General features: G+C 40.1%; 1 protein-coding gene across 3 annotated transcripts in view; it reads left to right on the top strand.

Annotated features, from left to right (window-relative positions):
• The window catches only part of LOC126188125 (RNA-binding protein Raly-like), a 441,123-nt gene extending 427,606 nt beyond the window's left edge, over positions 1 to 13,517 (top strand). For all 3 annotated transcript variants that reach the window (XM_049929600.1, XM_049929601.1, XM_049929599.1), the window contains exon 10: positions 12,154 to 13,517. In XM_049929600.1, coding sequence (XP_049785557.1) covers positions 12,154 to 12,174 — 21 coding nt within the window. In that variant the 3' untranslated portion in view covers positions 12,175 to 13,517. The remainder of the gene's footprint in view (positions 1 to 12,153) is intronic.
• The last annotated feature ends 8,837 nt before the right edge of the window (positions 13,518 to 22,354 follow it).

The following is a 22,354-nucleotide window of genomic DNA, read 5'->3' as shown; positions in this document are numbered from 1 at the left end:
CACATTACGAGTAGAGTCCTGTTATTGAATTCTTGTGTGCAGAAAAAGAAAAGGTGGTTAATGTTGTGGATTGGCAAGGGAGCCAACCCACTATGAGAGGAAGCCGAAAGGCACGCGTTTTAGCTCACGCAGGCTGGCGTGAGGTCTGGAACAGGACAAGGAAGTTAGACTTCAGCAAAAAAGGACGTAGCTTTTGGAATACTTAACTGTAATCCGTAAATGGTGAACGTCGCTCTTGACGGTACATGTTTTACAGTATCAATAGTAACTGGTAATGGCGCCTTGCTAGGTCGTAGCAAATGACGTAGCTGAAGGCTATGCTAACTATCGTCTCGGCAAATGAGAGCGTAATTTGTCAGTGAACCATCGCTAGCAAAGTCGGTTGTACCACTGGGGCGAGTGCTAGGAAGTCTCTCTAGACCTGCCGTTTGGCGGCGCTCGGTCTGCAATCACTGATAGTGGCGACACACGGGTCCGACGTATACTAACGGACCGCGGCCGATTTAAAGGCTACCACCTAGCAAGTGTGGTGTCTGGCGGTGACACCACAGTTAACATCCCTAAACGTTTTTGTGGAGTCTACACTTAGAGAAAGCTTTTGAAAATGTTGACTGGAATACACTCAAATTCTAAAGGTGGCAGGGGTAAAATACAGCGAGCGAAAGGCTATTTACAACTTGTACAGAAACCAGATGGCAGTTATAAGGGTCGAGGGGCATGAAACAGAAGCAGTGGTTGGGAAGGGAGTGAGACAGGGTTGTAGCCTCTCCCCGATCTTATTCAATCTGTATATTGAGCAAGCAGTAAAGGAAACAAAAGACAAATTCGGAGTAGGAATTAAAATCCATGGAGAAGAAATAAAAACTTTGAGGTTCGCCGATGTAATTCTATCAGAGACAGCAAAGGACCTGGAAGAGCAGCTGGACGGAATGGACAATGTCTTGAAAAGAGGATATAAGATGAACATCAACAAAAGCAAAACGAGGATAGTGGAATGTAGTCGAATTAAATCGGATGATGCTGCGGGAATTAGAATAGGAAATGAGAGGCTTAAAGTAGTAAATGAATTTTAATATTTGGGGAGCATAATAACTGATGATGGTCGAAGTAGAGAGGATATAAAATGTCGACTGGTAATGGCAAGGAAAGCGTTTGTGAAGAAGAGAAATTTGTTAACATCGAGTATAGATTTGAGTGACAGGAAGTCGTTTCTGAAAGTATTTGTGTGGAGGGTTGCCATGTATGGAAGTGAAACGTGGACGATAAATAGTTAGGACAAGAAGAGAATAGAAGCTTTCGAAATGTGGTGCTACAGAAGAATGCTGAAGATTAGATGGGTAGACCACATAACTAATGAGGAGATATTGAACAGAATTGGAGAGAAGAGAAATTTGTGGCACAACTTGACTAGAAGAATGGGTCGGTTGGTAGGGCATATTCTGAGGCATCAAGGGATCGCCAATTTAGTATTGGAGGGCAGCGTCGAGGGTAAAAATCGTAGAGGGAAACCAAGAGATGAATAAACTAAACAGATTCAGAAGGATGTGGGTTGCAGTAGGTACTGGGAGACGAAGAAGCTTGCACAGGATAAAGTAGCATGGAGAGCTGCATCAAACCTGTCTCTGGACTGAAGACCACAACAAGAATATGGCGTTCCTGCAGTTGACAGTACAGTTGGGCGATGAGTAAAGACAGTTACAGCCTCAGGAAATGCAGATACAGAGCTCCATGGTCAGGCACGGTCGGGACGGCCTGTGACAGCCACTGCTCCAGACATGCTGAATCGTGCGGATGCCATTATTTGTGCCGACCGGCGCATCACGATTCGACAATTGGCTGTACAGTATGGAGATGACGATAGTGTCAGTCATGCAGTGAAAACGTGGCTACGCCTACTTTTACCGGGAGGGAATGACGCGCGGGTTAACCGTGCGGTCTGAAGCGCCTTGCCACAATTCGAACAGCTCCCCCCCCCCCCCCCCCCCCCCGACAGAGGTTCGGAGGACTCGGGAATGGGAGTGTGTGTTGTCCTTAGCGTAAGTTATTTAATGTTAAAGTAGTGTGTAAGCCTAGCGACCAATGGCCTCAGCAGTTTGGTCCCATGGGAACTTACCACCACCAGGAGGAATACACGTTCTTTCACAACGTTGGCGTACGGCCATAGAACGTGTGTAGACTACATAGAAAAATAGGACATTGGACAAGACATGTTGTTGCATATTGTCATCATATTCTCACTCTTAGTAATAAATATGTTCCGAGAAAGAAAAGTGGGGCATTACTTACTGAACGACACTCGTAGTGTTAGATGTCTAGGCATAGGTCGTGTAATTCTCTTAAATAACAGGCCGCTGACTTGCGTACGCGGTGATGGCACCAGATAGTGACCCAGATGGGTTCGCTAGGATTTACATCAGACGAATATGGTTGACGAGCCATCAACGTGAGTTCACTATAATGTTAAAAGCTTTGTAGCACTGGTCCCGCTCCGAGATACAGACAGTTAGACTGCTGCAAGATGACATCGCGGTCGGGGAAGGAATGCAGGTTGTTCGAAGAGGTATTCGACTACTACCACAGGTACAGTGCAATCGCAGAATGTCCCCCATAGCATTCATCTACATCTGCATCTACGTGATTACTGTGCTATTCACAATAAAGTGCCTGGCAGAGGGTTCAGTGAATCACCTTCATGCTGCCTCTCTACCGTTCCACTCTCAAACGGCACACGAGAAAAACGAGCCCTTAAATTTTTTCTGTGCGAGCCCTCATTCTCTTATTTTATCGTGATGATCATTTCTCTCTATGTGGGTGGGTGCCAACAGAATGTTTTCGCAATCGGAGGAGAAAACTGGTGATTGAAATTTCATGAGAAGATCCCGTGGCAACGAAAAAGTCTTTGTTTTAATGATTGACACTCCAATTCAGTAACATGTCTGTGACACTACCTCCCCTTTTTCGCGATAATACAAAACGAACTACCCTTTTTTTGCGATGTCATCCGTCAGTCCCACCTGATGCGGATCCCACACCGCACAGCAATACTCCAGAATAGGGCGGACAAGCGTGGTGTTTGCAGTCTCTTTAGTAAACCTGTTGGACCTTCTAAGTATTCTGCCAATGAATCGCAGTCTTTGGTTTGATCTACCCGCAATATTATCTATGTGATCGTTCAAGTTTAGGTTATTTGAAACTGTAATCCCTAAGTATTTAGTTGAATTTACAGCCTTCAGATTTGTGTGACTTACCGCGTAATCGAAATTTAGCTGATTTCTTTTAGTACTCATGTGAATAACTTCACACTTTTCCTTATTCTGGGTCAATTGCCACTTTTTGCACCATACAGATGTCTTATCTAAATCATTTTTCAAGTCCTTTTGATCATCTGATCACATTACGAGACGGTAAATGACAGCATCATCTGCAAAAAATCTAAGACGGTTACTCAGATTGTCTCCTATGTGATTAATATAGATCAGGAACAATAAAGGGTCTGTAACACTTCCTTGGTGGATATTACTTCTGTTTTACTCGATGACTTTCATTCTATTACTACGAACTGTGATCTTTCTGACAGGAAATCACGAATCCAGTCACACAACTGAGGCGATATTCCGTAGGCACGCAGATTGGTTAGAAGACGCTTGTGAAGAACGGTGTCGAAAGCCTTCTAGAAATCTAAAAGTATGAAATCAATTTGACATCCCCTGTCGATAGCACTTATTACTTCATGAGTATAAAGAGCTAGTTGTGTTACACAGGAACCATATTTTCTGAATCCGATCTGACTATATGTCAATAAATGGTTTTCTTAGACTTACTTAATAATGTTCGAATACAGTATATGTTCCAAAACCCTGCTGTAAATCGACAGTGGTGATATAGGCCTGTAATTCAGCGGATTACTCCTACTCCCCTTTTTGGGTATTGGTGTGACTTCAGCAATTTTCCAGTCTTTAGGTACGGAAAATTGCTCAGGTCACATAACACTGCTCCCGCCAGCCTGCGTCCGTGGCGCACTGCATGTTTTGAGCCGCCGTTCTCCTCGATGACGGCGTTTGCGGAGACGATCATCGACCTAGTGTAGCAAAAATGTGATTCACTCGAAGAGTCGACACATTCCCATTGATCGACGGACAAATCCCGATGATCCCATCCCCACTGCATCGTAACTGACGATATCGTTGGGTCAACAGGTCCTCTGCAGCAGAGCTCCATGTTCAACAACCTACTCTGAACGGTGTGCTTGAAAACATTTGTGTGTGCACCAGCAATGTACCCTTTCGGCAGAGATGGCACAGATCACCATCTACCCTGCTTAACAGAAAACTTCCGAACCCAACGTTCTGTGAAGAGTCGTACATGTCCAACCATTTAGCACCTAGTGGTAGTTTCACTGGTCTTGTACCTCTTTCCATAGCTGCTCACAACAGTAGCACGTGAACATTCGACCAGCTTCGATTTTTTCGGGATACTCGTTCACAGAAATTGCGTAGTAGTAATCTGTCTTCTGACCAGGCGCGGCTCGTAATTAAAGGCTCTGAGGCGGAGCCGCCCCAAAATATACGTTAAAGTAAATTTCGCAAGAACGTATGACAAAATTTAAATTATCAGGACGAATTTCGCACACTTCCCATTCCGACTAAAATAACGACGGTCAACGTTTTTGGAACTGTTTGTATCGATAGATGTTTTCCGAACGGTTAGTAGTGTTTAGGCTGCGCCTTGGAACGACCGTAAGCTGCATGTAGTAGCGGTTTGGGGGCGTGGCTTTTACATAGTACCGCTCTTTATGGGCGAGTCGAAGGCTCAGAGCTTGCAGCCTAAGGGTGTCATACCAACCACCACACGGCCAACACCGCGGTTCCTGGTGTGTCCGCTGTGCCGTGCATGTGATCATTGCTTGTACAGCCCTCTCGCAGTGTCCGGAGCAAGTATGGTGGGTCTGACACACCGGTGTCAATGTGTTCTTTTTTCCATTTCCAGGAGTGTATTTACTTACGTTCAGGGTCAACTGCCAGAGCCTGCAGGTCGTTTTGCAAATTGTTACTATTTTATGGCGTTGCTACTTTTTTTTATAGACAACTGCATCATCTGCGAATAGCCTTCAAGAGCATCCGACGCTTTGTACTAGATCATTTATATATATATTGTAAACAGCAACCGCCCTATGACACATCCCTTTGATACTCCGGATATTACCTTTACATCTGTCGATTTAGTTCTATTAAGAGCGACGTCTTGGGTTCTGTCTGCAACAAAGTCTTGAATTCAATCGCAAGTCTGCTCCTTCTTCCTGTTATTCCTCGAGCGTGGAGCCACAATCAGCGGGCGGTGCTCTGAAGACACTGTGCAGAAACTGCGAAGCGCCGTACACTCAAAACACCCAGAATGCTGTAGGGCATAATCATTCTGTTGCACGATAATCCTCGCCCTAACCTTTCCAATCTAAGGCTACGCTACACCTCCGTACAGCTCGGATCTCTCATTGTGTGATTTTCACTTCTTTGGCGGCCTGAAGAAAGACGTGCTTTGGTGTCGGTTGCAGTCGGACACTGCTGTGCAATAGTGGGTGCGGTTGTGAATCCGACAGCGGCCGATCCAGTGGGATAAATGTCTTAACGCGTGTGGTGATCAATTTCGAATCGAATCACTCCATGGCCCCTTGCGACACGTGCTCGGTTTTCATTTTACTGCCCTTTAGATCGACGGACTGCTGCTGCAATGAAACCTAAGATTTCTCTGTCCACAAATATTTCCATTTAAGTCAGATTGGTATAAGGACAGAAGACAAACTGACAAGAAGCGCAGAACAAACTAAGTCACCTGAAACTAGCAGATGACAAAGAGGGCCTCGAAGTTCGCCATCCACAGTTAATTTGCCTTATATTGGAACTACGCTGAAGCGGCAAAGAAACTGGTACAGGCAAGCTTGCTCAAATGCAGAAAAATGTGAACAGGCAGAATACTTCGCAGCGGTCGGCGGTGTTTGGCGCAGATGTTAGACCGGTTACTGCTGCTACAATGACAGGTTATCAAGATTTAAGTGAGTTTGGACGTGGTATTGTAGTCGGCACACGAGCGATGGGACACAGCATTTGAGAGGTAGCGATGAAGTGGGAATTTTCCCGTTCGACAATGTCACAACTGTACAGTGAATATCAGGAATCGGGTGACACATAAAATTTCCGACATCGCTGCGGCCGGAAAAAGATCTGACAATAACAGGACCAACGACGACAGAAGAGAATCGTTTAACGTGACAGAAGTGCAACCCGTCCGCCAACTGCGGCATATTTCAAATGGTTCAAATGGCTATGAGCACTATGGGACTTAACATCTGAGGTCATCAGTCCCCTAGAACTTAGAACTACTTAAACCTAACTAACCTTAGGACATCACACACATTCATGCCCGACGCAGGATTCGAACTTGCGACCGTAGCGGTCATGCGGTTCCAGACTGAAGCGCCTAGAACCGCTCGGCCACACCGGCCGGCTGCAGATTTCAATGTTGGGCCCTCAACAAGTGTCAGCGTGAGAACAATTCAACGAAACATACAAGGCCTGCTCTTGTAACATTGATGACTGCACGACACAAAGTTTTATGCCTTTCCTGGGCCCGTCACCACCGACATACGGCTGTTGATGAAAGAAACATGTTGCCTGGTCGGACGAGTCTCATTTCATATAGTATCGAGCATCTTGGACATGTATGGTTATGGAGAGACAACCTCATGAATTCATGGACACTGCATATCAGCAGGGGACTTTTCAAACAGGTGGAGGCTCTGAGCGTGTGAAGTTGGAGTGATATTGGACACCTGATACTTCTAGATATGACTCTAACAGCTGGCACTTGCGTAAGCATTCTGTTTGAACACCTGCATCCATTAATGTGCATTGCGCATTCGGACGGACTTCGACAATTCCAGCAGGACAATGCGAAACACCACACATCAGTAATTGCTATAGGGTGGCTCCAGGAACACTATTCTGAGTTTAAACACTTCCGCTGGACACTAAACTCCCCAGACATGGACATTATTGAGCGTATTAGGAATGTCTCGCAACGTGGTGTTCCTCGTACATCTACGAATTTATGGACAACGCTGCCGGATTCATGGTGTCAGTTCCCTCCAGTACTACTCCAGACATTAGTCGAATCCACACCACGTCGCGTGGCGGCATTTCCCCGTGCTCGCGGGAGCCCTACACGATATTAGGCAGGAGTAACAATTTCTTTGCCTCTTCAGTGTATAACAATGTAAACACATCACTTAAATCCTGTGGAAGTAAGGTAATGTAGAATTATGTTTTGAATTTATTTGCCATTCATTAGCAGAAAAGGGGCTTAACAGGAAAGTTTTGCTGGCAAACATTATACTTCATAATTCAATCGCTTATTTGTGAAAGAACATGAGTCAGTTTTTTGGTGAAAATGATAACAGTAGTGGACACGGTCGTACTGAGTGTAGATGCATAGTTTGACAATGAAAGAATTTAAATCTGATGCTCAGAATGCCAAGAACCAGTCTGGTCTTATTTTCATTTATTTATGTAACACCTTAAGTCAGCCAACTTGTGTCCCTTCATGAATAAACAAAAAACTTAATCTTTCAAGTACCATGTAATCAATAGAGACCTAAACCTGGAAGTGCGCGAAAGTTGGTTTCTTCAACTGTATGCTGCAATTAAGAGGAGACTGAGAAGAATACAGGCTTTATTATTGGTCGGGAAAGCGCCAGTGGACGGCAGTGGACAGTGTCAACAAGACAACAGCACAATCTAAACAGAAGTTGTGAAAAATTAAAAAGCATATATGTTCCTTTGCTGCAAGCACCAGTCACTGTTTTTCAAGGGAAATTAAATATGTTTGTTCAGCTCTGGATATTACAAAGATGTGTTGTCTTCCAAGCAGAAGTTTCCAGACTCTCACTTGAAACGTTCATTCTGTTACAAGATGTTAAAAGAGTACTTTGCTATACGTAATGCTAAATCCCAAATTGATACTTGTGCTGTTTGTGAACAGCTCACTGTTCAATTAAAGAGCTCTACTTTAACTCTATAACGATCGGGCTGTGTCTGTGAGATGCACTAGTTTTTGTTTCACTGAATTTACATTTTTATAGTTACTAATTAGACTTGAGTGCTTTGCTGGCTTCCTGAAATATCCGAGAGAAGGCGCTCACGCCGTGAATGAGATTTTTCTTTGTTTCTCTGTATCTGGCAGTCTTCCAAAAAAGCGCGCTAATCTGTCAGACTCAGCCCGACTTTTTACGTTACTGATTTCTGCCAGTGCGATCCTATTTTTATTTTGGCGTAGGCCTGCCATTGAGTTCCTTTGCGAAAGATTTGTGATGTCCTAAAACCGAATTATCATTGTCAGTAGTTTACGATATAAAATGGCAAAAGAAACTCTTTCATACAGTGAAATTTGCAGAATTTTAGATGATGATGAGAGTGAAATAGACGATTCTGACGTGCATCCAGACTTCGAAATAGACAGTAATTATGCAATGAATGGTGGTAAAGATGAAGATACTGAGCCTTCTCCCAGCACACTGATGAACTAATTGTTGTTGATTCAAGTACAAATTCTGTAACTGACGCACGTGTGTGCTTTCATAAAGGAGGGAACGGAGCAACTAAATGGACAAAAACTTGTTCTCCCAAAGCGTTCGAACCAGACGTCACAACATAGTTTCCAGGCATTTGCCTGGAAGCATTCGAGCTGCGACGGATGTACATTCACCGTTAGAATCGTGGGAGTTACTTTTCAACAATCAGTTGTTTGGTTTACTTCCTGAATCAACCAATATCAGTTCGAAACAAAAATGCAAGTGACCCAAATTTGGCGAGGCCTACAAACTTTGATGAACTGAATGGATATTTTGGCCTACTTCACTTAGCCGGAACATCGAATGGGGGTAAAATGAATACTGAAGTCTTTTGGAATACAGATGGGACCGGAATATAAATATTTCGAGAAATTATGTCATTGAAAAGCTGCTTATATTTCACTCGTATCAAGTTTGACAACATTCATACGTGGGAAGGAAGAAAACCACAATATAATCTTGCTGCCATAATATCCATTCTTGATATGTTTGTCTCCAACTTCACTGCTTATATTGCTTCGTCAGGTAACTTTACTTTGGACTAAATGCTCGTTCCATACAGAGGAAGGGGCAGGTTCAGAATGTATGTCATTAATAAACCAGCCAAGTAAGGGATGGTGGTTTTCATCGTGACTTGTTCTAAAACGTGCAATGTGAAACATTTGGAAGTCTATGCACGTGCAAAACCACAACGACCGAACAAAGGCAGTAATTCGGCAGATGTTATTTTCCATCATGTAGACCCAGTAAAAGTGTCTGGCAGAAATCTGACACTAGACAATTGGTTTATTTCTTATCCAGTCGTCAAAAAAGTACTACAAGAAAGAATGTTACTGTTGTTGGTACGTTAAATATAAGCCTGAAATTCCAGTTACGTTTTTATCCAGAAAATGTAAAAAAAGAGTACTCAAGTATGTTTGGATTTCAGCAAGACGTCACATTACTTTCATATGAACTGAAACGAAAAACTCAGTACTGATTATTTCGTCAGTGAACAATGATGATGAGATTAACAGTGACAGCGGTGAAAAGAGGAAACTTAATATAATAACGTACTACAGCAAAACAAACGGAGGTGTAGATGTCATTGAAGCTATGTGTGGTGAATATACTGTTGCCAGAGGGACAATACCAGCTTCTCTGTTCCTTTTCTCAGTTAACATTGCAGCTCTCAATGTCTACATTATATTTAAAGGAAACAAAATCGTTTCAGTCAAAAGAGAATAAGTATGAATCCCAGGAAAGTCACTCAGAACACCACATTTGACAATGTTTGCAACCAAGCAATATTCCCATGGTTGCCTCTAACCTCTCTGGCACCCGAGAACAAAGAATAGTTGATGATCCACTACCAGGGAAGAGGGAAAGGTGATACACATTTAAGGACAGCAAAACTAAAATTTTTGCGAAGTTTGCAAGATGTGTATATGCTTGGCACATGCTGAAATGATTTGCGGCGACTGTTTGTAAAATCTATGACTTTAGAGGACGATATTTCACAAACTATTCAGTATATCCACAATTTCTACTTATATAGTGAAAATTCAAAATTTTTGCTTCTTTGTTCTACAACTTATTCTCATTTGTATTGGTCTTTCAATCAAACTGGCTTGTATTTCCTGTTTACTTACATTTAGTACTACAAATAAGTGCGTTTCTCAGTTTTTTCTGTTATTTTATAAATCAGAAAGTTAAAGTAATCTCACTATAGCATTTAGTACTACTTGAACAAAATAAAAATTTAATGTAAATATACCGTTTGTCACTTGTTGGAAGTATTTTATTTACTAGGTCCCACAGACCCAGCCTGACAGTTCTTGAAACTATTTTTCATCTGACCATTCTAGGGGTAAATGACACTGCAAAACATGTGACAGATGCTGAAAATCTAAAAGTTTTACAAAGTGTGTGAGAGATTGATCAGATATTTAAAAGCAGTGACAGCCATATTGGTATTCCATTTTGTTACATACAGTACTTGCAGTACATAAACTCAGCACTGGTATTGCTGATCTTTTCTCTGTACCAAGGAGGCCAAAGGAAGAAAAGCCCAAATGAATCATGAAACATGTTCCTCCCTTTTCATATATTTAAATGAGGATGTTCCCTCAAATATCAGAGAACTTCAGCTTTTTAGTGATACCTGTGATCGTCAAAACAAGAACTACTGTGTGATAACATTTCACTAGCCCCCAGAGACTGAGGGAAATTTGAAAAAATAATTTATCGATTTCCAGTCAATGGTCTTGTAAAGCGAGTTTTCAGAAAGAGATGGTATGACCGTTAAAAGTTTGTGAAATCATTTGTTCTGCTGCAGTTTTGGTAAATTTAATGTTCACATGGTTACACCTGAGGATACGCTAAGTTTCAAAAAGTGATGGTCAAAACTGTACAGGTGAGCACATTTCTCAGCAGAATTTAAATTGTGTGCAGTTGCACAGCCAAAGAAAAAAAAAAATTCACCACTGCGTGTTCCATGTAATTTGTGTATCACTAAGCCACCAAATGCACACTTACGGCTTCACAATACATAGGGGGCTTAAGAAAAGACATTTTTGTACTAAGTAACAAGTTTGATACAGATGTCTCACGCGTAATGGCAATTGAGAAAGCATATGATGATGAAAAACTGCCTATCAATCATGATAAAATTAAAGACCCATCTAAGTGCATGAAATATATACCAGGTGACTTCTATACGTCTCTCCTACACTGGCCCACAAGCAGTTCTTCTGGTTAATTTTCTTACTCGGATATTATGTGCTCTTCATGTCATTTGTTTATTCTAAGAGAAGGGAAAATAAAATATTATTAATGGGTATTCAATATTGTTTATTACTTTTTTCTAAAATGTGTGCTTTTGTTTAGGTAGAGGTGTAAGTCGAGAAAATTTTCAAAATTTTGTTATTTTTTTATAATTACACTGTGTTCTCCCCACAAAAAAACTCCCATAAAACCATTTTACTTACATGGACAAATAAAATGAAGAATGTGAAGTTTTTCTCATTAGGAGGTGGGAAAAAAGTAATTTTCTCATTTCCCAAAAATTTACTTTGCTGACTTCCATCCCCTCATAAATACTTATTCATTTCTTGTATCCTACCATGTGGTCCATTAGTTTTTGATCTTTTCAAAATATTTCTTTCATTTCTTCTCATTCACCTCTTTGGTGTATTTCATTTATATCTAACACCACAACAATGACCACTACAACAACAACTACTATTATTATTATTATCATTATCATATTATTATCATTAATGTTAAACACATTTCTATGAATATGAAGAGTTTCCAGATAAGTCAGTCATAGAGTATATGAGAATATGCATACCACTGTCATCATACTGTTTGTTTCCACTAGTTTCATACACACTGACTGTCATCTTTTTGTTACTGTAGCCTTATTATATTCCACCATTGAGCTGTATTATATATCTGTGAATGACATTTTCTTAAGTGTCATTGTGGTTGTTTTACCCGCTTACTGTTATGTAACAAATGAGCTCATCAATAATTTTCTTCTTTTTTAGGGAGTGGCTGATTCTCCTTAAGGAGAAGTTCTGCAGTACCAGAAACAACATATCACAGTAACAAATGTGTACAACTCTTCTGTTAAATGTGTCTCTGGGTGTGAAAAGGGCAAGAGAAGGAACTTGAAAAGTGCCATTAAATAAGCTTATGGTCACACATATCCCAACTTTTAAATAAAATTATGAACATATATTTTACAATAGTATTTTCATAATTTCATTAAATGACAAGGAATTGCAGAAACAATATATCATATTGCTTGACCATCTATTACTTGTGTTTGCTGTAAGATTTTCTTTAGCCTTCTAGTTCTCAGCAGAAAAAGAAAATCCAGCTACTTTTCCTCTAGTTTACCAGGTAGATGGACTAAAGATGTGTTGGATGCCAATTTTTCGAGATTTATGCCTGTTACCTGTGCTGTAGTTTCTAAACCCAATTTTTTTAAATTATATATATTGCTGTTACTACCTATATAGAAAAGGGATGTTGCATATAATACCTTGTGTAATTTAAAATTTTATATCAATCATTACTCATGGAAATATATGACATGAGAGAAACTGATAGAGCTTATTAGTTTTATAAAATTAATAATGAGAACTTTTGTGACATGAAGCTCTCAGCAACATTTTACTGCCACTTGCTAGCGTCATAGACAGTTTTGTGTAATTCAAGTATAAAAGCTACACATATCACTTTTGCACGTTTTAGTGCATTACCTTGTCCTTAAACCACGCCATAAAATCCTGTTCAGTTAATAGCAGTCCTCATAATGTATTAATATGCATTACTTAAATTTGTTTGAATTTATATGTATATGTATATGTATGTGTTCCATTATTTCTTAATTTTACTTTGTAGAATGAGACTTGCACGTTTGATGTATAAATTGCTTCATTTTGTATTACCCAAAGTACGTTAGGAATTGTGAACGAGTACATTTTCATCACATTTGACTTGCAGAACCAGAATCCCAGCATTTTTATTGCAACATCTGAAATCTCAGTATACTGAAATCACTCTGGAACAGCATTGATTATTTAAATGTTGTTGTTTGGAAATGTAATTTTTCTAGCTGCATAAATACTATAGGGCTGTACTGCTCTTGGGCTGGTATTTGCTAAAATATATATCTGATTTTGTTTTGTGTATTACATCATTGTTGTACTGAGGAGTGTAGCAATTTTCTCATAATAAACCATTTGTAAAGTTTACTGTAGTAAAATCTCATGCCTCTTAGGAAGATCAAAAAAGATTTTCCCTTTTTTGGATAACCTAACTTCATAACATTGGTCCTTTATTATAAATGCCATATGTACAACAATAAATTTTACAGTAAATCAACTTTCCTTAGCACTGTTCAGTCTGTGTTTTTAATTAAATAGTGTCATTCTTACTTCATATGCTGAAAATTAAAATAGCAATGTAAAATTCAAACAATGACTGTATATTCTGATATTGGCCCCAAGCATATATTTCAATCGAATGAAGCATAACTCCTGATAGTATATGTTTTCTCCTAATATGCATAATTCTTTTCATATTAGTTTTAATAATTTTTTTCTGACAAAGAAGACATTATATCTATTTCTTCACCTTTGACAATTCTCTTCCTAATTACCCATGTTCTAGATGTGTATTATCGTTTTTTATATATTTGTTAGATGCAGTTTAGTCAAAATTCAAAATATTTACCTAGTTATCAGTGAGGATGTTGCTTACAAAACAAAATAAAGTATACTGAAATTCATGGAATGATACTGTTTTGTAAAATATGATAGGAACATTGTAACAGTGACAAGTGTTTGAAAACCTAAGGTATTTATTATTTTCGACTCCATAGACCTTGTCACAATTCTTCTGTGTGAAAGACCAATTGTAATTGCAAATTATTCGAAAACACCAAAAGAAAAGTATGTGCTAGATCCACTTAGATAGCTTGATATGTAATAAGAGTGGAAATACTGTTTCTGTATCCTCTTTGTATTTATTAATATATGAAAAATATCTAGTGATGGCCCACAATATAGTTTTTTCCCATCATCAGTCTTCTGATTTCTCATCCCGCGATGATCAGTTCACTTCACAATTGTCACATACACCCTGGGATCTCAATAATTTATTCTAATCTCTCCCTTACTCTACAATTCTTGACGTGTACAGCTCCCTCCATTGCCATGGATGTAGATGCCATGATCTTCATAACAAATCCCCTATCATCCTACCACTTCTTAAAGTTTGTGCTGATTGTAATTTCTTTCCTCATTTGTCTTGAATAGAAACTTCACATTACTTGCCAACCAAGTTATTTTCTACATCTATCTATAAAGCATCTCAATATCTCGGTTCTCTTTGTCTCAGGTTCTCTTACAACACATGATGGACTTTCCTACTAAATTATGTTATGGAAATAATTTTTTTTGTGTAGTGAGGTTCCCATGTTTGCTTCACTTCTGTAATGCTACATCTCTCCCTGACCACACTACTGAATGTAAAATGATATCATTCACTCATGTCATATCACTTGCAGGGTTTATTTTCTCCATAAATCTTGTACATTTGTAATCCTTTTTTGAGAAACTCTTCATTACTTGAATCTGTTCCAGACATGCGACAAATGAACATTCTTGGACTATGTGTGTCTTACTTATGACGATCGGTCATTTTATCCTATATGGCCATCTGTGTGTGCCTGTAGAAATAATATCCACTGTCACTTACTTTTTTCACTGTTGTACAAAAAAAGAAGAAACAGATTTGCTCCTTATTGTGGCCTAGCACCTTCAGGAGAAAAGTTTTAAGGAGGATCTTTGTACTCAGTACAACTGGTACATAATTTTCTTCCACAATACCAATAAAACTATGGGAATTAATAAATAAAATGACAGGAACTTGTATTACTGAAATTCAGGTAAGGAACACTGAATATTAAAATATGTGACAACTGGAAGTTTCTGCCACATGAAGATCGTGTGTTACAGGCAGTCAGTAGCCTTAATCAACAAATTCCTGTGAACCCAGTCATTAAGCATATTGCTTTTCTTATGAGAGGGTAATTCTGGTTCTAATAGCAGGTTGACACCAACTTTACTAAAGCGAAGACATAATTATCACATTATGTGTTAGGAATTTCGCAACAGGGTTTCACAGATGTTGTTGTGATCTTCACTCCAAAGACTGGTTTGCTGCAAGTCTCCATGCTACTCTGTCCTGTGCAAGCCTCTTCATCTCCAAGTAAATACTGCAATTTCCATTTTTTTGAATCTGCATACTGTATTCATCTCTTGGTCACCCTTTACAATATTTACCTTCCACACGTCCCTCCAGTTCTAAATTGGGGATCCCTTGATGGCTCAGAACGTGTCCTACCAACTGATCCCTTTTCTAGGAACGTTGCGCCACGAATTCCTCTTTTCCCCAGTTCAGTTCAGTACCTCCTCATTAGTTACATGATCTAGACATCTAATTAATCTCCAGCGTTCTTCTGCAGCACCACATTTCAAAAGCTTCTGTTCTCTTCTTGCCTAAACTGTTTATCATCCATGTATCACATCACACATGGCTGCACTCCATAGACGTACAGGGTGTTTCAAATTTCGAATCCATATATTTATTAAACTTACGAATATGAAACTTTACATACATTCAACATGTCCTCCATCAGCGATACGAACAATATCAAATCTGTACTCAAATTTCTCGCATACTCCTGCAAGTATATCCTTCGTCTCTGATGTTATGGCAGTACGGATTCGGTTCTTCAAGTCTCCCAGGTTCGTTGTTTTCAACGAAACCCCGCAGGATGAAGTAACGGTTAACTGTATTTCCATTAAAGAAGAGTGGGTCATAAAGAGATTATCGGGACACCGCGCAGAACACATTGACATTGAGCGAATCTCGTACATGTTTAATGACTTATGTGGGTGCTGCAGGCCCCAAATTCGAACATTGTATTTGTTTATCTGACCACTAACATGAAAAGTCGCTTCATTACTGAACAAGATACGTTGTGTGAGAATGTTATCATTGTCAACAGCATAAAGAATCTCGGTCCAAAATGCCACACATTTCCATTTGTCATCAGAACCCAGAGTTCTGAACCCAGAGAACTTGTACGGCTTCATAACCAACAGATGTTTCAAAACACGCCAAATTTTTGTTGTAGGAAGTTGTAGCTCCTGACTGGCACGACGAGTTGATTTTGAAGGACCATGTTGGAAAGCAGTTTAAATTCATGCTACACTTTCTTCAGGAACACGAGGGTGCTCAGGACTCTTTCCTTTACATACACATCCTTAATCTAGAAACTGTCGATACCATCTGCGAATGTTCCACCCATTCGTAGGATCAGTCTGGTACCTCAACCTGAAACGTCTTTGCGTTGTAATCACGGAATTGCACTTCGCTAACTCGAGAACACAAAATGATTTCTGCTTCGGAGTAGCCATTTTGAACAAATGACGGTTACCAACCAAAACAGAAGGCAACTGACAGCTAGCGACTATTAATATAAACTAGACTGTGTATTCGTTCCTCCAATAGCTGAGCCGAGGCGCAGAGATCGATAGTTTGGACAAAATAATACTTTATAATACGTATATTCTTTTTGAAACACCCTCTGCTTTCAGAAAAAGTTCCTAACACTTAAATCTATACTCGATGTTAACAAATTTTTCTTCTTCAGAAACTCATTCTTTGCCATCGCCGGTCTACATTTTACATCCTCTGTACTTCGACCCTCCTGTTATTTTTCTGTCCAAATAGTAAAACTCATCTGCTTCTTTAAGTATCTCATTCCATAATAAAATTCCTTTAGCATCTCCTGATTTAGTTCGATTACATTCCATTACCCTCGCTTTGCTTTTGTTGATGTTAATTTTATATCCTCCTTTCAAGACATTGTCCATTCCGTTCAACTAACTGTACTTTCAAGTCTTTCGATGTCTCTGACAGAATTACAATGTCATCAGCAAACCATAAAGTTCTTATTACTTCTACATGAACTTTTTTCATTCCTGATCCAAATTTTTCTTTGATTTTCTTTACTGCTAGTTCGAAATACAGGTGAAATAACATCAGGGAGACACTACATACCTGTCACTTCGTTCTCAACCACTGCAAACCTTTCGCGCCCCTCAACTCTTATAACTGCCTTCTGGTTTCTGTACAAATTGTAAATAGCCTTTCGCTCCCTGTATATTACCCCTTCCACCTTCAGAATTTAAAATAGAGTATTCTAGTTAACATTGTCAAAACCTTTCTCTAATTCTACAAATAATATAAACATAGATTTGCCTATCCTTAACCCAGTCGTAGGGTCAGTACAGCCTCACGTGTTCCTACATTTCTATGGAATCCAAACTGATCTTCCCCGAGGTCGGTTTCTACTTGTTTTCCCATTCGTCTGTAAAGAATTCATGTTAGTATTTTGCAGCCGTTACTTACTAAACGGTAGTTCGGTAATTTTTACGCTTGTCAGAACCTGCTTCCTTTGCAATTAGTATTATTATATTCTTCTAGAAGTCTGAGGGTATTTTGCCTGTTTTGCCCACCATATGGAAGAGTTGGGTCATGGCTGGCTCTCCCAAGGCTGTCAGTAGTTCTAACGGAATGTTGTCTACTCCTGGGGCCTTGTTTATTTTAGGTCTTTCAGTGCTCTTCCAAATTCTTCACCCAGTATCATATCTCCCGTCTCATCTTCAACTACGTCCTCTTCGATTTCCATAATTTCGCAGACATATTGCTTCTTTTATCGCTTTATTCATTTTGTTTCGAGTGAAAGTCTTTTCCCTGAAGTTACTGTAATGACATAGAATCTGTTATCTCTTTGTAAGTATTTCCTACCTTTCTGATCTACCTCCATATTTCCCCCATTTAATATCCTCTTTACTTTTCTTTCCTATTATTTGATATACGCATACCATCGTATTTTGCTGTTTAGATTCATTTGTTCCCAATGACTACATTTTATTTTTAGTGTGTCCCAATTATAACTTAATACTTTCTTCATTCCAAGTATACATTTTGTTAAATGTACCTCTCAGCCATATTAGGTTTATTATAATGCCAACCTTAAAAAAATAACAAAAGGATCTAGAATATAGGTAAATTACAGGCGTATTGATCCAGTACTCCCTAAAAATACCATTTGCAATAGCCTCTGAAGTACTGGTCCGTTTGAAAATTTGATCTCATACAGAAACTGCAATAGTTGTACAGAAAACACAGGATTTTTCTCTGAATTTACTTCAAATTTTACTAGAAATAGCTGTATTATGCATGGCCAAATCAGGAAATGTAACAGATTTAAAAGCTTGTGAGTGCATTATTTATAATCTGTTTATTGTGTTGGGAAGGTGCATATTCTTATGATGTTCTTGAAGTTTCCTTTTCTGTCTTCCTTCCTCACTTTGCTAACTTGTAGGAGCGACCAGAAACAAGCTCTAGGATGGACACCGACTGAAAACCTGATGGTTGCAAAATTGCCAAGAAACTCCAGTTTCAACACTGGAAAATATCTGAAGAGGCAAGAAATTTTTGAACATGTGGACAATCACAGGCAACAAGAAGCAAACTGTTCACGAAAATAATGAGAATATAGACCCTCCGCATCTAATGACAGCGTCGTTGATGGGACTTTGTATCATAACTACCTTTCTTTTGTTTACGTACGCACTGGTTCTCGAGTTTCGACCGGTCCACTAAAATGTGTAGTTCCCACGATTTTGCTGCATTGGCCGAGGCGAGTATAGGGTACAGTTCCTTAGATAAGGTTACAACCAGTTCCGAACCTCATTCTTGATCAAAAGTGACATTGTGCTGTGATGAACTATGTGACAAAAGGATACGCAACTACAAATTTTGTTCCCTCATTCATTATATCATGTGCCAACTGCTTTACAGATTTCTGCAAAAAGAGGTGAAAGTGGTGAGACAAGATTATCTTTCACATTTGAAAAACGAAATGACCGGTGGACGGCTACCTTTCTTAAACTTCAGGCCTGAATTTGATTAAAAGTATCTTAACATATGCCTTTAATCCAGAGAACGTAAAGTTGGCCAATAATTGAAGTTATTTTAGTTTTTCACTGGTGGACCAGCGCAATATGGTGCCAAAAATAAAATTCTGCTGGAAAATCTTATAACGTTTGTTTTACTCCTTTGTAATAATGATAGGGGAACATACTGAAAAAACATTGCTCAACAGTCGGAAGGAGTCACAAGTATGGGTTTCGTCACGTGCTAATCTCTATATTTGAGTGTAAATGTCGTGGCCGACTAACTGACTCATCATCGCACTGCTAAGGATAGTGTCTTGAAATTTGGAGAATGTCTTGATCTTATACTGTAGGCATGGTACAAGAACAATTTTTTTGAAATTCCACCGCTAAGTGGTTAAATAGGGGTGGAAACGCTTTTCACAAAATATGTCAGTATTAAGACAAATTTGTAGCTAGAACTGTGAACATTAGTATTTTGTTTCTCAGTCAGAAATAAATAACTACGTGTTTAAGCACTTTTGGAAATTCTGCATATAAGGGAGTGAAATAGTGGGTGAATTTTCTAAAATAAGTCATTATTAAAGAAGTACTAAACCGTTTTAAAGCTGCAACTTGCAAAACTTCTCAGAATTAAAGAAATAAGTGTTTCAATGATTTTCGGAATTCAACTCCTGAGAGGGTGAGAACAGGGGATGGAAGCTTTTATGAAAGTATTTCGTTATATTAAAAGATTTTTAAAATCACAGCTATGAAAATTGCTGTTTTGCTTCTCGGTTAGAAATAAGAAAATATGTGTTTAAGGGGGGTAGGACATCATACGGGCCGACTTGGAGCAGGAAAGGCAGCACAGGACATTTTATTTTCTACTGTCTATACTTTTACAAATAAATTCGTAAAACTTTGTCAGCATGACCAGGAAGGATTCAGGATTCACACTCATAGCAGTGCAAATGCAAAAACATAACAAAATAAATTACTTTTAGATATGAAATTTCATCATTTTTTCACTTACTGTTGGCTGCATTTGTTGCTATAGGTACATTTTTCTTCACAAGTAAGAGAGATTCTTTGATGAATTTTGCACAGCATACAAACCAGACTTACCGGTGTACGAAACTCTAGAATTTTTCAAATCTATTAAAAACTGTGGTAAAAATTGAGATAATTAAATGCAAAATTTGATTTTTTTAAAACATAAAGTTTAAAACGTAACAACATTAGTCACAGAGTAACAGTTTATCCCAGCTTCACACAGCAATTAAAAAGAGACTGCAGACTGCGCAGAAGTTTTGAGAACAACATGAAAATACCACGCGCATCCAGAAAGTAAACCGAGCGAGGTGGTGCAGTGGTTAGCACACTGGACTCGCATTCGGGAGGACGACGGTTCAATCCCGCGTTCGGCCATCCTGATTTAGGTTTTCCGTGATTTCCCTAAATCGCTCCAGGCAAATGCCGGTACGGTTCCTTTGAAAGGGCACGGCCGACATCCTTCCCCATCCTTCCCTAATCCGATGAGACCGATGACTTCGCTGTGTGGTCTTCTCCCCAAACAAGCCCCAACCCCCAGAAAGTAAGTTCCCCGGTGCTGCTTGCTTTAAAGCAGATGCATTTAGCCTGAAAAATAGTGCATGCGCATCAGATCAACGACGTGATAATCAAATGCCGGCCCGACAGATACCGGTGCCAGTACCTGAAACGACGTCACTCGTTCGTTCTCCGTCGCCTGCGGGGTTCGGTCTGTGATAATGTTCCCTAATGCACAAAACACAACGCCGGTCGAATGTCCTCGTCAGCTCTGTCACGTCTACGGGCAGAACATCGTGAGCAAACTGACGGTGCACTCGCTGCTGTAGTCTTTTTTCCGAATGTCGTCAAAGTGTCCATGACGAAGAGCGCAGTGGGCCACCGTCCCGCACCTGGTTGATCAGGTGCGACAGCACATCCTTTATAACTGTCGCTGAGCAATTACGGAGATAAGCAGCCATTTTACAAAATATCACGATCTTTGTTGCGCACCTGCTGTTCACATGCGCACCTGCGAGGTGGGTGCCGAAAAACATGACACGCAGGCACAAAACGAAACGCTTTGGAGCAGCACTGACATTTCTGCAGCGCTGTCATGATGTTGGGGACGAGTTCCTCTACACAATCGTCACGGGCGATCAGACGTGGATTCCTCACTTGACCGTGGAAACCAAGCTGCAGTCAATGCTTGGCGTCACAGCGGATCTCCGGTCAAGACGAAATTCGAACAGTGTCGATGCAGGAAGTGACGTGCACGGTGTTCCGTTAAAGGAATGTTAATTTGCTCACTGACTTCTTGCCCAGAGGTGAAACAGTGAACGCTCTCCGTTCCTATGAAACAACGCGGAAGCTGCGACGTGCCGTTCAGAACGAGAGGCTTGGAATGCTTACTGCAGGTGTTGTGCTGGTCCATGACAATGATTGTCCCCATATGGCCCGGCGCTCACCAACTGTTCTGCAGAAGTTCGGCTGGGAGCTGTTTGATTCTGATGTTGCTCCCAGGCGTTTCCATCTTTTCCTGCACCTCAATAAATTCCTGTCGTTTGGCCAGCGTTTTGATGACGATGAAAAACTAAGGACAACTGTGACACGCTGGTTACATTCACAGGCGGTAGACTTCTACGATAGAGAAGTACAAAAGATGATCCCACGATATGACAAGTGTCTCATTTTTTTTGGTGACAATGTCGAAAAATATCCCAAACATTGAAACTTCCTGGCAGATTAAAACTGCGTGCCGGACCCACACTCGAACTCGCGGGACCTTTGCCTTTCGCAGGCAAGCTCTCTACCAACTGAGCTACGCAAGCACGACTCATACCCCGTCCTCACAGCTTTAATTCCGCCAGTACCTCGTCTCCTACCTTCCAAAGTTCACAGAAGCTGTAGAGTGAAAGTTTCATTCTAGAAATATCCCCCAGGCTGTGACTAAGCCATGTCTCCGCAATATTCTTTCTTCCAGGTGTGCTAGTTCTGCAAGGTTGGCAGGAGAGCTCATGTGAAGTTTGGAAGGTAGGAGACGAGCTACTGGCGGAATTAAAGCTGCGAAGACGGGGCGTGAGTCGTGCTTGGGTAGCTTAGTTGGTAGAGCACTTGCCCGTGAAAGGCAAAGGTGCCGAGTTCAAGTCTCTGTCCGGCACACAGATTTAATCTTCCAGGAAGTTTCATATCG

This window comes from Schistocerca cancellata, chromosome 5, assembly GCF_023864275.1.
Source record: "Schistocerca cancellata isolate TAMUIC-IGC-003103 chromosome 5, iqSchCanc2.1, whole genome shotgun sequence".
Lineage (NCBI taxonomy): Eukaryota > Metazoa > Arthropoda > Insecta > Orthoptera > Acrididae > Schistocerca > Schistocerca cancellata.
The sequence above is the reverse complement of the archived record's forward strand: the minus strand, read 5'-3'. Positions and strand labels throughout refer to the sequence as shown.